Here is a 15,581-nt window from a genome sequence, read left to right as displayed (position 1 = left end):
GATAAAATTTTTATATAAAATATCTAATGTAAAAAGTGATTAATATTATAACTTTGATGTCATTGTTAAATATTAAATATTTTATTAATTAATTACTGTAAATTACAAAGAATAATTGATAAACTCAATATAAATCCCTAATTCTAGTATTATCATTTTTTTTGTGTGTGTTTCTCTTTTTACTCCGAACTTGATTAGACATTTTTGTTTTATTTTTTATTATCTTATTATTCCGAGTCTTTTTCTTAGTATTATTTCGAGCTTTTATATTTTTATAACTTGAATATGTTTTTGCTATTTTGTTCTTTCCCGTTTCTGAATTCCTATACACTTTTCCTTTGGTTAATCTACTATTTTTTTTCTTTATTTTACTATTTCTGTTATTTTTTCTTTTCGAATTGACTTTTTTTCGATTCAAAACATTTTTCTGATTCTTCTTATTTTTTCGATTCATTACATTACTGTTACTTTTAACTGATACCACAGTAGATGTTTCTTTTTCTGGTGGAGACACTTCTTTCTCAACATTATTCTTTAATTTAGAATTTGTAAATGAATAGTCAAAATTTAGAGTAGGTTGTTGCTGAAGATTATAGCCAGATTCTACAATTTGGGAATTTTCCTGATTTTTCTGGTATATTACTTCATTTCCAAGAGAACTCAAATCCGTTCTTTCGCTCAGTTTATCTTGATGTTGAACGAAATCTTGAGGAAGCTCATGATCAATAGAATTAGCATAATTCAAATAACTCTCATGAATTTTCTTACCATTATAAAAGTATGAAGCTAGCTCTTGACGATCATTTACATCATATTGATCACTGATTGGTAGCTCTCTTTTTCTTAAATCTCTTATTCTACTTTTTGTCTTAGTATCATTATGTATTTCACTTGAAGAAGCTAAAGTCATTTCTTCACTTGTAGAAACAACTGTTGAATTCGTTAACGATTCTTCAGCAAAAAAATTCGATTTCGTTGCATTCTCAACCTGTTGGTCATCAGGCACCAGTGTGCTATTGATTGATTTATTCATTAATGATTCATCAGTCGTTGAAATATTTTCTGTTCCATTTCCTGTCGTTGATGGTTCAATAACTGATTTATTAGTTGTTGAATTCGCTGAATATCGAGAACTAAATGTTGGTTGCATTCTAGATTTATAAAGATCTCGGGGTGCAGTTTTAAGAGATAATGGCGGCAACGCTGTTGTTGTAGTTGTTATTTCAAGCATTCCTGGAATCATTGAACCTTCAGCACTATATAAGATTCTTGTTCGGACAGCATCAGATTCATTTGAATTTTGAAATATTCTTGAAGTTTCATTGGACACTTGTAAGTCAGAAGTGCTCATCATAGGATTATAAACTTCTTGAGTTAGAGAATCCGAATTATCCGATGCCGGAATTTCAATAGCTGTATCGAAAATGTATGCTCCGTTATGGTCATTATATGAATTATTTTTCTCATTAGTATTATTTATAATTAATGGAAATTTGATTTTGAATGATACCGCTGGATTAGGATCTTTTTTAATATTAATTCTGGGTATTTCTCCAGGTCTGAACAATGCTAATATAGATGTATTGTTGGTGAAACTTAACTTGGGTAGCTCTGTTGATGTTGGTATTTCTACTGGCTTAAAAAATATTTCTGCTTTTAAAAGATTATCTGCATTCCTATCGGTAGTTATTTCTACGTTTGATGGAGTTGATGCCTTTGTTTCATCATTCATAGTAAGCTGAAATATTTCTTCCCACCTAGGAATCATTTGGAACACTGAATCATTTTCTGTATCAAAGTCAGTAGAATTTGTAACTGTTCTCAATGAAAGATTTGCGTCTTTTAATTCTGAATCATTAATTATTATGGTCATTTTAGAATCTTCATTTGTATGATTATTGTTATTTATTATAGCATCATTCAGAATACTCGATAGAATGCCTGTATCATTTGAGAACTGTTTATTCACGTTGATTAAATTTTTATAATATTTCACCTCTTCATTCAAAAGAGGTTTATAGAAAGTTAAAATAGGTTTGATATAAAAATTGAAAAGTAATTTCATAAGAAAATTCCCATTCTTTTCTTCATCGTCTTTTAAAATTTCGGATCTTGGTTGAATTTGACCTAATGATTTTTCTATTTCTTGGCTTAAATTAGAATCTTTTTCTTTATATTTATTGAAAGATTCTGTTATTACCTCTTCAAATCTTTCTGTTAAATTCTTAGTTTCTATAGAAGATGTAAGTTTGGAATTAAGATCTCTTCCTGTTTTTTTTGGAGCAACATCAATGCCTGATAAATTTAAAAATGATATCAAGGGATAAATATATGGAGATATATCAACTTTTTCAACTGGTTCAGGTTCAATATCAAAGTCTTCACTGACATTTTCCCTGGAGTAAAAGTATTTTAATTAAGTTTTTTGAATTTCAAACAATAAATCGATTAACTTACGTGAAAGTTGATGGAATTCTTTGTAAAAAAATACAAAATACAAGGCAAGAAAATAACTTATTAAGAATTATACATTTTAAAGATCGTTTTAACATGGTTTTAAAATACTCTAACTTACATATTTATTTTTATAATAATTATCTTGTATTATTTTAGTAAATACTTCTATCGCAACAATCACGAAACTTTTTCTAATCGAAATGAAATCTCAACTCAAAGTCTGTACAATAGTTAATAACCCATTGATTCAATTTTTTACACAATTGATTGTTTAAGAAATAATAAAGTAATTTGTGGAACTAAAAATCAATAATCGATTAGAAGATTTCAACAAAATGTTATGAATTTCAATTTTATGGCTTTAGTAAACGTATAACTAATTAACTTGAAACTAATTCAACCACAAAACTAATTCAACCACAAATATTAACTTGTTGACTCTAATAAAGTAAAATAAAAATATCAAAATCAGAATGAGTCAGAGTAATAGAAAAGTCAATACGAATATAAGTATTATTAATGATGATCCAGATGTAGATGATGTACTATTGCAATAGTTTGTTTGGCAGTGGAAAACAGATATCCTGCTAACATAAGCCCTTGAAGTATTTTGCCTTACATCAACTTGTAAATAATGTTGTTGTATATAATCAACAGGATATTTCTTATTTTCAGATAAATATGCACCTGAAGTGGAGGTGTTTGCAAGGAAAATTCGGAATTGACAACGTCTGATGATCACTCCTCTTGATGAATTACCTACAAGCAAGGAGCAAACGATTTAATAAATAATTTATTTAGAAAACAACCGATGATTTTTATATAGCTTCAAGTATTTAATGTTTACATTTAACTTACTCAATTCATAGACGACCTTTTCACACGCTGCATTTTCAAACATACTCGAGCAATCTCTTTCAATGACATATGGGGCTTTAAAAATATCGTCACAATATCGACAGTGATAGCATATTAGTGCCTCACCTGCAATATTTTATTTAATATAGTAATATTCTTTGCTGCTGTAAATATAACAATTATTTGAAATATTCCAAATAAATTAATTCACTGGTGATGAAGATTGTCAATATTATACTAGAAATCGGTGATAAATTCATTATAGCTTATAGAAAATTATTTCCATCAATCAGGAAAATGTATGGTGGATGGTGAAATAATCATTGCGTATAAACTGCGTATTAGATAACTGTAAAAAATCACAATTATACTGTTACATAACTACCGTAATCTAGACAAAATGACACCTTAAACATCAATTATTAGTAATTATCCTAGTCACAGTTAATAACTACTGATAACGTACATAATTTTTTTGTACAAAGGTAATAATAATGTTATTCCAATAATTAGCAAACTTTACATCATGTGAATGATACAGTTTCTACTAATTAATTGGAAAAGAAGTTTTGTAATTATTAACTTTAGTATTAAAGGTTAACGATCTAATGCCAATGTTCAGACTCAATAATTATAGGCCATAACAAACTTTATTTGCTTGAAACTCATAAGCATATTCTTAATTCAAAAAAAAAAATATATATTGAATTGATTGGATGTCTACACGGTTAATTAATCTGAATTTTTCTACAAAAATAATATGAATATTGATTATCATTCAACTCGATATAAAAAAATGTTATAAAAATATGAATTATTACAGAACGACCTTACTAAACAATTTATTGATAAAGCAAAATTTGATTGTGTTCTATACAATAAAATTATTCAAACTAATTAATAATAATTCCCATTTCAATTAAACATCCATTGAATAGTAAATGAAAATAATCCAGACATAATTGGTAGTAGATTCAGTTTAGTCTTTTGAGCTTGATTACATAAATTATTAGAACAAAAATAATAATGTAGTGTATTTACAGGTGCATCATCTTTAATATCATTTTTTATAGAATACTGAAAATATCTTCGTTCTTCTGATACAAAATATTGTCCTGTGCAACTGCGGAGTATGACGCCCTCAGTGCCATTTGCTAGTGGAAATAATTTCTTCAAGTAAATTCTTCTTTATAATTAACTCTATAAAAATAATATGAAGATTTTTATGTATGTTTATTTTACTTACATAATATAAACTCAATTTTTTGACAGATTGGCGAAATGAAAGTACAGTTTTCTACTTCGGTATTATTTCCTAGTTCATTACAGTAAGCGCAGTTATGGCATTGAAGTGCTTCTGCTGAAAGTTTAATGATATTCTTGTTTAGTAGCTTAACATCAGCTGTTATTAAAGATAAAAAATAAGGTCATGAAATTGATACCAGAATAAAAAATTAATAAAATAGTATTAAATAAATAATAGTTAAATTTAAAACTCATTTCAGACGTTAGTTATGCTTAACATTCATTAGCTATGATGTTTGATGATATTTTTAAGTATGAACAACTCAATTAAATCATATTTAAAATTATAAGTATAATAATTAACACATTACATCTGACGTTATTTACTATTGTATACGTGTTGTAGAACGTCAATTTTTATTTATCTATGAATTAATTATACTGTTGTTAAATTCCTTAAAAAAAACATCGATTCAACTTTGTCTAATTCAATATCTCGGAAGTAATTAAATTAATCAAGAACATTGACTATAAGATTAGCTTTTTGGCAAATCATTTTCTCACGAATTTGCTAGGCATAATCCAGAAACAATAGTTAATTCTTCAAGGTTCTATGAGAACTTTCTCGAAAGGATTTACTGACGCACCTCCTGCAATAAAATTTGAAACATCTTTCAAATCCTACGTCGTAAAATAATTTTATCTATGTATAATTTTTATTATCTAGTTTTTCTGTTCGAAGTTGAAAAAATAATTAGATCTTTTTTCTGTTTCTTATCTTTATTTTTAAAAAATGTTAAATACTTACGTATTATTCAATTGCTTGTCAATATTTAAATTCATTTTTTCATATTGCTAATAAAATATTCAGCTTCATTTAAAATTTTTCATCTTTGGTGTCAAATCAGTTTCGAATTTATTTCTAAATTTTTTTATCCTTTTATTATTTATAAATCAGTTTTTTTTTAGTAAAAATTAATCAATAATAAATATGTAAAGTTGCATGACGGATCATTATTTTTAATGATTCATAAAATAAATACAACTGTTGAGCTGAGCTAAACAAAGTACAGTTCACGTTGCTTATTGGATTGAATAAAGAATAAAAAAAAGGATAAAAAAGAATTTAGGATTGAAAGTAATATGCAAATTCAATATAAAAAAATCCCATTGTCTGCTTGCTAATAACATAGGTCATCAGATACGAATCTTATACAATACATAGCGTTGGTATTGTAAATTCCATAAGACAATGTTTTTAGAACGTTTAGTAAACTAACGTAATATTCCCTTTACAGTTTCCGAGCCCGCATTTCCAACGCTTGGGTTTTTCAGCAGGTCAACAGAAGTGAAGGGGGAAGTAAAGAGACGCCGGATCTGAGAGAGAAAGGTAGTGAGTAGAAACAGTAATTTTGGGAGTGGGAAAAGTCACATGACCCATAATACTCGTCTCTGATTGGTCAAAAGTACTTGACTTTCCACTTCTCCCACAATTTCAGGGGACGCTTGCTTGTCTTTCTTACGTACACGAGCTCAGAATAGTTCCAGATGTGGCCATGTTTAGTTAATATATTTGAAGTTTCTCTTTATCGATTATACTCAATTTTTTAACGATTCACTTCGATCAACAATTGTAAAAAGAAACTCCATCGTATCTCCAGAAAACAAAGATAAACCGCCGATCGTATATATCTTTGCCTGATAAAAGCTACACAAGACAAAAGACGACCAATTAATATTTTCTATCGCGTACATTTTTAAATGAACCCGATGTAAAGAAAGTAACTCGTACACTCGAGACGCCATTAATCGGAGGGAGGGTCAAAATTATTGAGAAAGTATCCAGGTAGTCATTACGAATTTTGATGAAAATTTCGTTGCCATTGATTTCTAATTAAATATTTAAAATCGTGTTAAATTGAGTTTTCAACGAAGTAAAAGCATTTTAGTGGCTTAGAAATTGCAACAAAAACGCGCGGGCGCAATTACATGACACATACAAGACATATACAGACAAAGACAAGCAGTAGACACAAGGATATATCATACATATACATCAACGATCGATCACGTGATTTGAGGGGAAGCTGTTGTGGCGCGCACACACGGGAAGTAGCCAAGCCCAGACGTATTAACGTTCGCTGACATCGGTGGTCGGCCATGCCACGTCAACCAGAATGACGTTGTTGGTCCAGGATAAAGGGGACACGATTAAATACTTTAATTACGATTTATCGAAGCTCACAGTGATATCAATGTACCAGAAAATATTTTATACGCAAAAAACGAGTGAGAAAGAAGTAAGAAACAGCTAATTGTAGCCCAGGCTTGCGATATTAAAAAAGAGATAGAGAACGTTGGTGGGGAAATTAGGACAGAACGAAGACTTTAAACAGTTAACAATTCTGATAAGGATTTCATATTCCCATAGATGGTTTCTAATCATCCGGATTCCTGTTTCGTGACTCATCAACTCCAAATCAGGGCAACGAGTTTTTGATATTTAATATTTTTATATCACGAGTATTTTAAGGGCGCTTGAGTGTCGGGTCGATTAATCGAACGAGCTAGACGCTCGTAGTGGCAGATATTGGTAACAAAAAAAAATCATTACATTGAGAAAAAAAAATTCTCAAACTTTTAAAGGGCAGTAAAAGATAGCTCGGTCGGTGGAAAAATAGCAGCTAAAAAGTATTAAACAGAGTCGAGTAATCGAACATGGCACTTGAAAGTGTCAGCGCGGCTGAGACTCTGATCCAAAGGTTTGCCTCATTTTTTTCTACTCTAATTTATGAACGACTGTTATGTCATACGAAAAACAACCACGCGTTGAACAATTTGAATTTTTTTTTCTAACAAAAAAAAATTACCGTGTTTTTTGACGAGGGCATTACTTATGCTTTTGTCATTGTTGGAGCTCCATTTTTCTTCATGAAGATACCCTAATGTTCAGACCCTTCAATGCCAGCCAGCGAGAGTAAGGACACCTTCCAAGGAGACATCGATTTTTTAATGTGTATTCTTTTTTTCGATTGTTTTATTTATTTGATTTGAATTTTTTTATCTTTTCTATTAGTCATCATCACGTCATGACTAGAAAATTATTTGTGTTCTATTTATATGCCAGATGATGACAGATTAGGTCAAGGCCATTCTCTATAGTTCAGTTTAGTTTTTTTGACGATCGTAAAAAAAGAATAAAAGTTGAATTGGTAAGATTCACTTTGGAATTTTAACATTACGAAATCATGCTTCATAACGGGTTTAGTGTTCAAGTTGGCTGGCTTTTACTTATTTCATTTTAACAATATATAAGCAGCATTTGAAAATCAATATAAACAAACAGAACATTAGGGAGCTTCAAGAAAGAGAAATAGAGTAATTTAAAAATTATTAACTCTACTAATTCTTGAGACATATAGATTTGTATAATATGTTTATTTCTAAAAAATTTTTTTTCAAGACATTTATTTTTTATTGTTTACTAGTGGTTGAATACCACATTAATTCAAAAAGCTCGAATAACAAGTGTATGTAATATTAATTACGACGGACGTGACTAAGGGTAAAGTTAATAATTTACATATGTTACTGATGATAGTGTAAAGATATATTGGTTGAACAAATATAGCGATATTATACACACATGAAACACGTGAACATATACAAACATATATGACAAAGAAGACGAGAGAAAGTCACGCAATGTGTTTCTGATATACTTTGACCTCTTTGACAATAATTGACTGTAAACAAACATCAATTGTTACATTCATCAAATTTAAAACGATAATCTAATGAAATATTTGATAAACAAGTAACAGGTAATGATTTGTTTATCAAAATGACAGACAACTGTATTTAAATAATTATGATAATTTTAACAGACGAATTTAAGTATTTATAATTTAATTTAAAATTATGCTTCAATTTAATGATCACATGACCCTGAAAGTCATGATGGTAATGCAACAATGATGATGATTATGATACATGATGATAACATTATGATGCGCATGATGATGGCAATGATTATGATAATAATGATGATGTTCTACAGAACTGGTAAAGTATTTCTATTTTCAATCATTTTGATTATTTAATCTTTTTAATTATTTCATTTTAGTAGATATTTGAAATTCTTTACAATCATTATTTATTTAATCATTCAATTTATATCCATTAATGGGTAATTGTTTTAGACTGGACCTCGGTGCTAGTGTTGTGTTTACTTTTTTTACTCCTTCATTGAGAATGTTTGGTGTGACTTATAATTGCCTTAGAAAATTTATTTTTTATCTCTTTAAAATAGTCCATGATTAGATTTGATGATTTATTGAAAGATTTGTTTTTTTTTATATAAGTGAAGTGATTTTTTCTAATCTTAAACATTTTGTGATGATGAACTTTTCTATGAACTTACAGAATTTAATTAATGTACTTTTTTCTTTATCGATCCACTTTTGTTTGCCATCAGATATTGAAAATTTTGACGAGAAAGATCAACGTTTTCAAAATGACTAGTAGTCATGTATGTGTTTGATATCAAAAAGATAGTCTCAATCTGTCTAAAATCAACGCAGCTTATTTATCTGAGCAGTATAACAAATTGAAAAAACAATTGTTTAAATTTCTAAATATTAATACGATATTAATCTAATATTAGTACGATAAACGAATAGTAGTTCTCGATTCTTAACAACAGACTTTATTTATTTTTTTAATCGTTGATATTCTCTACAAAAACACTGGCAGCTGTTGTCTTGACTACCAAAATAATTGCCTAAATTACATTGATTAAACACTTTATTTATTATTCATATATTTTCGCTCATGACAAGGTGAATGTCACTTGATATGATGAAGAAATCATTATTATCAATCATATGAATAGTTGAAATATTATGTCATTTTTATGACTCAAAATATTTTCAAATTTTTATTTGCCAATATTTAATGCATTCATTTTGGTTATTGTTGGGTTTCCAATTTCACAAAATTAACTGAAATTTTTGTTTATTAAATATGAAATATTGATAAATAAAACTTTGCAATTAAATTAGCAGAAATTTTCATATTACTAAAATTTGTTTATTTATTAATTATTGATTGAAAAATATTTGAGAACTAGTGTTACATAAACATCATCATTGGTTGTATTATTGATCAACACAAACTAAGAATGTATAAATAATTGAATGGTTTATTTAGAAATTTGATAGATTTTTTTTTATTTAACAGCAATGCAGATAATGATGATTTGGAGGACGGAGAAATTCCTTCTGATGAAGATGATGAACCAGTGGTTATCACCGTTAAGCAGGACAAACCTCCAGAGCCTTCAAAAGAGTCTTCAAAGTCTGATTCATCAAAAGAGAAATCAGATTCAAAGTCTAGTAAAAGTAAAAGTAAATCGTCAACAAATAGTAGCTCTAGTAGTAAAGTTGATAGATTTGGAAAATATAAAAATCCTTCCGAGGATTGGGCTGGAGACGTTGAGAAAGCGATAAAAGCTGTTCTTGACGAAAATAAATCTAAAGATAACAAAGACAGTAAATCGAAAAGTAGTAGTAGCAGTAAAAGTTCTCGAAGCTCTAGGAATAAAAAGAGAATTAGAGATGAAAAAGAAGAACGAGATCGTGATGACGATCGTAATAAAGATCAGAAGGTTAGTTAGTTGATTATTAGTTCAAAATTTTTATAAACTCTCTTTAACGAAGGGATGATTAATTGAATTTTTAGAAACGAAAATTAAGTGACGACGAAAATGTTAATGAGGATGATGATGAGATGCTCTTCGTCCGAGGAGCATCACCAGTACGACGAGAAGCTCATGAGAGTCCACCTCTATCACTGAGGCATCGAGAAGAACGACCTCGAGACTTATCACGTGACCGATCCCGCGATAGGGATAGTTATGATAGAGATTCCAGATCAAGATCACGATCCAGAGATTCTGATGAAAGAAACAGAGATCGACATAGGGATGAGAAACGAAACAATCGAGGATCATCAAGTCGTCGTAGTGGGAAAAGTGAGCGAGGGATAAAAAGTAAATCACGATCACAGAGAAGCGATAGAAGTGGAAGGCGAAATCAAGATCATGGTCAAGATTCAGATTCAATTTGTGTTTATTATATGCAAGGTAAATGTCATCGTGGTGATGATTGTCCATTTTCTCACAATGCATTACCACCTCGTAAAATGGAGCTTTGTAAATTTTATTTAATGGATTGTTGCGCTAAAAGAGACAAATGTCTTTATATGCATCATGACTTTCCATGTAAATTCTTTCATACAGGTTTAAAATGTGTTCAAGGAGACAATTGTAAATTTTCCCATGAGCCTTTAAATGACCAAGTGAAGAATATTTTATTGAAACATTTGGAAACAGCACCTAAAGAAATATTAGGCGAATTTCCTAGACTTAGTAGAGAAGGTGCTTTATTAATGATTAATAATACAGCTAGAAAATTAGCTCAAGGTCAGGATGCTAGTAGTGCGAAAATACCCAGTCTTTTTGATGTAACGTTGCCAGCACCACAAAATTTAACAAATGAGAAAGATGACGATGCAACGAATCATTTAGATAATGCACAGAATAGATTAAATTCGACAAAAGATAAAAAAGTTGCTGGAAAGAAAACAAGGTGGGGCTCTGATGATGATAGAGTGCCATTAGAACAAATTATGTTACTCCAATCTGTTAGTCAACTTGGTCTTCATCTTCCCAATGTTGCTTTGAGTCTTGCTGTTCAACAACAGCTTCAGCAACATATTTTATTACAGCAATGTATTGCAAATATGGAATATTATAATGAAATTCAAGGTAGTCCTTCAGCTGAGGGCGAAGGAAAAGGAAAAAAAGATGATAGTACGAAAAGTGATGAAGAAAAACTACAAGGACAGAAGAATTTAGCTGCTTTAGCAAAAGATATAGATTTAAGACAATTAATTGCCAATTGTCCAAAATCGTCATTACTTAGCATAGCTAATGAAGCAGCGAATTTAGAAAAATCTAAATTTGATGAAGAAAGTGATCATGACGACGAATCAGATCTTGTGATAGCAGTGCCAGCAGATGAAGAAGATAAAAATAAAGAGGCTGAAAAAGATAAAGATAAAGTCAATAATAATGATAATGGTGATAGTAGTACAAACAAAGAGTCTTCCGTTGAAAAATCAAGTAGTTCAGATCTTTATAATATTAATAACCAAGAATTATTACCGAAATTACCGAAAAAAACTCAAGAATTATTTTTACGTATTCAACAGCAGCAACGAGCTGCTACAGACAGTATTGGTAATGCTGATGATAAGTGTGCAGTTGAAGATTTAGAAAGAAATCAAGAAGACTGGTATTCAGATGATGATGGTGATAATGATGATGATGACGATGATGAAGGAGGAAATTTACAGATTGTTATAAAAGATAATTTGAAAGATGAGAGTGAAAAGAGTGATTTAGATACTCCTACTAAAGAAAGTCCTCCAACACCTCAGCCAGCAAGTATTCCTCAGCCAGCAGTAATTGTTGATAAAATTGGAGATGTCAGCAAGATTGATATCAGTGCAGAGGTGACTAAATTACTTTCTTCCATTAAACCACACAATGTAACATCATTGAAAAAAAGCCCTGGATTAGAATCACCACCAAGTAATGATGATAGAGGTAAAGAATCTGACCATGGCCTAGATAAATTATCTAAGTCAGAAAATGGTAGTGTTAGTCCTAAATCTTTCAGTATGGGATCTGGATCAGTTTCGAGAGATCCTCGGATGTCGAGGGATCCAAGACAACGGAGAAATGAAGATACAAAATGTAGTAGTCCAAGTAGATCGGATTCTAAAAAAGAATCTAGACCTCTTCGATTGGAAACAAGTATTTATTCATCAGGAATTATTTCTACAGATTCGCCAATGGACACGGATCTTAGAAGTCTTGATCAAGATCGTCGTAGACAAGATATGGACCTTCGGCAACGCTTCCCACAGGACTTTGGTGATACTGATTTAAGAGTCGGAAGTGGATATTCAGATACAACACGATCTGATGTTGATTTGAGGCAGATGTTAAGTTTACCATTTAAACCTGCTCCTTCTCATGTACCATGCACTGAGATTGATGCTAGCATAGCTTCTCATCCTCCTGTAACATACAAAGTATACGTTGTAGACATTCCTCGACCTAACTACACTGGTTTGAAGTTGAATAAAAATGATGCACTTGTAAAATATGATCCAAGACTCCGAAAAATATTCCGACTTAGTCAATCAGAAGTCGCAGATTCTCCAATGTCACCGCCTCCAGCTAAAAATATCCCGGATACTCCAAAATCACCGCCACAAGTCAGAACAGATCCACGAAGAAAAGCATTAGAAATGACAATTCCAACGACTCAAGTAATTACATCAACAAGTATAATGTCCACAAATTTAGGACCATCTCAACAACAATCGCAGGATCTTTCTATGAATATGGGTGGTCCTGGAATACAAGGACCAGGTGGTATAGGTATGCCATTAGGCCAAAATCAGATGATGGGAGGTATAGCACCCTTAGCAATATTGGGAGGAAGTATGCAACCACCTAATATGACTCCAATGGCGATGGGAGGAATTGGAGGTAATGTTCCGAACATAGGACCGAATGGTCCGCCACTAGGACCCAATCAAATGGGATTTGATGGCCGTTATGGAGTTCAGAGGAATGGTGGCCCAGGTTTACTTGGTCCAGCACCTGGATTAGGTTTTAATGATCATAGAGATATGGGACCTAACTTTAATGAGGGACCAGCTTACTCCGGAGGTAATTTTGGAAACTTTGGTCCAGGGCCAGGACCTAATGAACCCATGATGGGTTTTGGACCTGGAGGTCCAAATAATATGAATAATATGAACAATATGAACTTTGGTGGAAATAATCTTGATTGGCCCACGGGTAATTCAAACCCTGTGAGAAGAGGAGGACGAGTTAGGCGGAGAAATAGAAATAGAAATAATGCAGGATCGAGAGGTAATAGATCACCTCAATAAATTTCAGTTATTTAAAAAATTTGTGGTGATACTGTGAGATAATGACAAAAAGGTCACATTGATCATTTGTATAATATTAATTGAAATCTTGTTAATATTTATAATGATGAAATGAATTAATTTACTCAATTAAGTTAAATATAGTCAGTAATGACAGCAACGAAATTCTTTACTTATTTCTGGAGCAGGAAAAAGCTCAATTTGAATATTTATAGAAGTAATAATTATGAATTTATTAATCTAATAATTTTTTATAAATTGTAAGCTATAGAATAAATATTTGTATAACTTCCAATATTATTCTAGACTCGAAAGTCTAGTTATATCATAATAATATTTAATTTCAATTTATTACAAAATTAAGATGGAGATTAATGGAAAATTGTTTTTGAATTCCCGTTATTTTTTAAATCGTCAACTGTAAATAATATTATTTAATAAAGGAATGATGATTTAAAAATAGAATGGAACGAGTAAATTTAACGTAAATTTTTACTTGTAAATATCGTAATGAATTTTGTTTACTTTGCATAAAGGAAAATATAATTATAAAGACAATTAAAATATAATAATGATTTTTTCTCTTATAAAAACAATCAATAATTATCTTCAGTGTTTTGAATTTTATTTTTTTACGTCTTGAGAATGTAAATAATAGATAATATGATTTATGTAAAGAATTGTCCAAATGTATATTAATATTTGCAAAAATATATTCAATTAAATCTGTTTAAATAATTATATTTTTGATATCTTTATAATCCATTTGATCACTTATTATTTTATGATATAAATTTATTATATTTGAGTAGATATTATTAATTTATTATCTATACTATGTAATATTTACATATTAGAGCACTGCCAATTATTCGATAAATTTATAGTCGTAACGAAAAAGTAGATAATTTTTTGGTAAATTATTCTTAGTTATCAATAGTAATTTAATGGAATGATTCTGTGTTAATGTATTACAGATGTAAGTGGCTCAGCTCTTATCGATGCTAAGTCCAATTGAGAGTCTAATTCATCATCAAGTTCTCCAACGATTGCCCTAAAAACCAAAGCAATAAATCAGTAATTAGTATAATGAAATGAATATTTATAGGGTAATTGAGAATGTGATATTAATGACTCTATTTTATTATTACTTACACATTATCTCCTCTGATAATATGTAGACCTAAAACTACTTGTTCTACTCCTTGTGTCAAACTGTATACACGCTCATGTGATTCATCAAGAATTAAATTAATTGTTTGATCAAAGCCTTTTAAAGTTCCCTAGATAAAAAAATATTTATTACTAGAATAATGTAACAATCATGACATTTTGTAACAATTGTATACTTAATAAAGAACTTATTTAATTAATTGAAGTTGTTTATTGGATTTTGTTTATTAGATTTATAATTTAGAGTATGTCATCAGAAACTTACTATAAAATTTCTTCCATCAGACGTAATAATTGATACAGTATCTTATCATTTATTAAGGATTATAAGGTTTGATTTTATTGAAATTGATAAAATATTTGTTAAATTATTCTGAAAAGGATACGATTGATGTAGCTTTCCAATCCTGAAGCCATTTTATAATATAAAAAAAATTGAAATGTAAAAAACCTTATTGAAATTTGAAATTGAGAAATAAATAGACAAACGAAATTGTCTAACCTAACAGTTTATAAAACAAGGTTCCAATATTATCAATTAAATTACCAATGAATTTATAATATTATTACAAGAATATATAAATGATTAATAAACTGATTATTCGCCAGTGTAAGCTATTTCAAAAATTTTTTGTTTATTTTATTATTTCAAACTTTTGAATGCTTATTTTTAAATGTTATTTTTATACAACGTTAAGACACCGCTTACTCTGATTCGTTTGTGTATGAATAGGTTAGGTTCGATTCGCATTGAGCTGCAGCGATTTTCGGAGTAAACGATTGCTGAAAAGGAGAACTTGACTCTGAATTTA

General features: G+C 29.9%; 4 protein-coding genes and 1 long non-coding RNA gene across 6 annotated transcripts; 1 reads left to right on the top strand and 4 right to left on the bottom strand.

Annotated features, from left to right (window-relative positions):
* Positions 1–73: 73 nt before the first annotated feature.
* On the bottom strand, positions 74–2,636 carry LOC118069197 (MATH and LRR domain-containing protein PFE0570w-like). Its single transcript, XM_035087147.1, has 2 exons — positions 2,458–2,636; positions 74–2,396 (listed from the first exon to the last, which is right to left on the bottom strand). The coding sequence occupies exons 1-2, from the start codon at positions 2,550–2,552 to the stop codon at positions 125–127; spliced, it is 2,367 nt and encodes a 788-aa protein (XP_034943038.1). The 5' UTR covers positions 2,553–2,636; the 3' UTR covers positions 74–124.
* A 247-nt stretch (positions 2,637–2,883) lies between these two features.
* Positions 2,884–3,834, bottom strand: LOC118069234 (uncharacterized). Its single transcript, XM_035087200.1, has 3 exons — positions 3,527–3,834; positions 3,316–3,441; positions 2,884–3,216 (listed from the first exon to the last, which is right to left on the bottom strand). The coding sequence occupies exons 1-3, from the start codon at positions 3,573–3,575 to the stop codon at positions 2,936–2,938; spliced, it is 456 nt and encodes a 151-aa protein (XP_034943091.1). The 5' UTR covers positions 3,576–3,834; the 3' UTR covers positions 2,884–2,935.
* A 396-nt stretch (positions 3,835–4,230) lies between these two features.
* On the bottom strand, positions 4,231–5,425 carry LOC118069235 (uncharacterized). The gene is made up of 3 exons (XR_004690596.1): positions 5,369–5,425; positions 4,562–4,675; positions 4,231–4,469 (listed from the first exon to the last, which is right to left on the bottom strand). It is a non-coding gene; the product is annotated as an uncharacterized lncRNA (long non-coding RNA).
* Positions 5,426–6,091: 666 nt separating this feature from the next.
* Positions 6,092–13,989, top strand: su(sable) (suppressor of sable). 2 transcript variants are annotated; one of them, XM_035087061.1, is made up of 3 exons: positions 6,092–7,322; positions 9,802–10,228; positions 10,303–13,989. In XM_035087061.1, exons 1-3 carry the CDS (start codon positions 7,279–7,281, stop codon positions 13,594–13,596), a joined length of 3,765 nt encoding a protein of 1,254 aa, XP_034942952.1. In that variant the 5' UTR covers positions 6,092–7,278; the 3' UTR covers positions 13,597–13,989. The 2 variants fall into 2 exon arrangements, with proteins under 2 accessions (XP_034942952.1, XP_034942953.1); XM_035087062.1 differs by lacking the exon at positions 6,092–7,322 and adding an exon at positions 9,119–9,401.
* Positions 13,990–14,399: 410 nt separating this feature from the next.
* Positions 14,400–15,533, bottom strand: LOC118069163 (U6 snRNA-associated Sm-like protein LSm8). Its single transcript, XM_035087078.1, has 4 exons — positions 15,156–15,533; positions 15,035–15,075; positions 14,752–14,879; positions 14,400–14,650 (listed from the first exon to the last, which is right to left on the bottom strand). Exons 1-4 carry the CDS (start codon positions 15,184–15,186, stop codon positions 14,560–14,562), a joined length of 291 nt encoding a protein of 96 aa, XP_034942969.1. The 5' UTR covers positions 15,187–15,533; the 3' UTR covers positions 14,400–14,559.
* Positions 15,534–15,581: the final 48 nt, after the last annotated feature.

This window comes from Chelonus insularis, unplaced genomic scaffold, assembly GCF_013357705.1.
Source record: "Chelonus insularis isolate UGA/USDA-ARS -01 unplaced genomic scaffold, ASM1335770v1 contig_406_pilon, whole genome shotgun sequence".
Taxonomy (NCBI): Eukaryota; Metazoa; Arthropoda; class Insecta; order Hymenoptera; family Braconidae; genus Chelonus; species Chelonus insularis.
The sequence above is the reverse complement of the archived record's forward strand: the minus strand, read 5'-3'. Positions and strand labels throughout refer to the sequence as shown.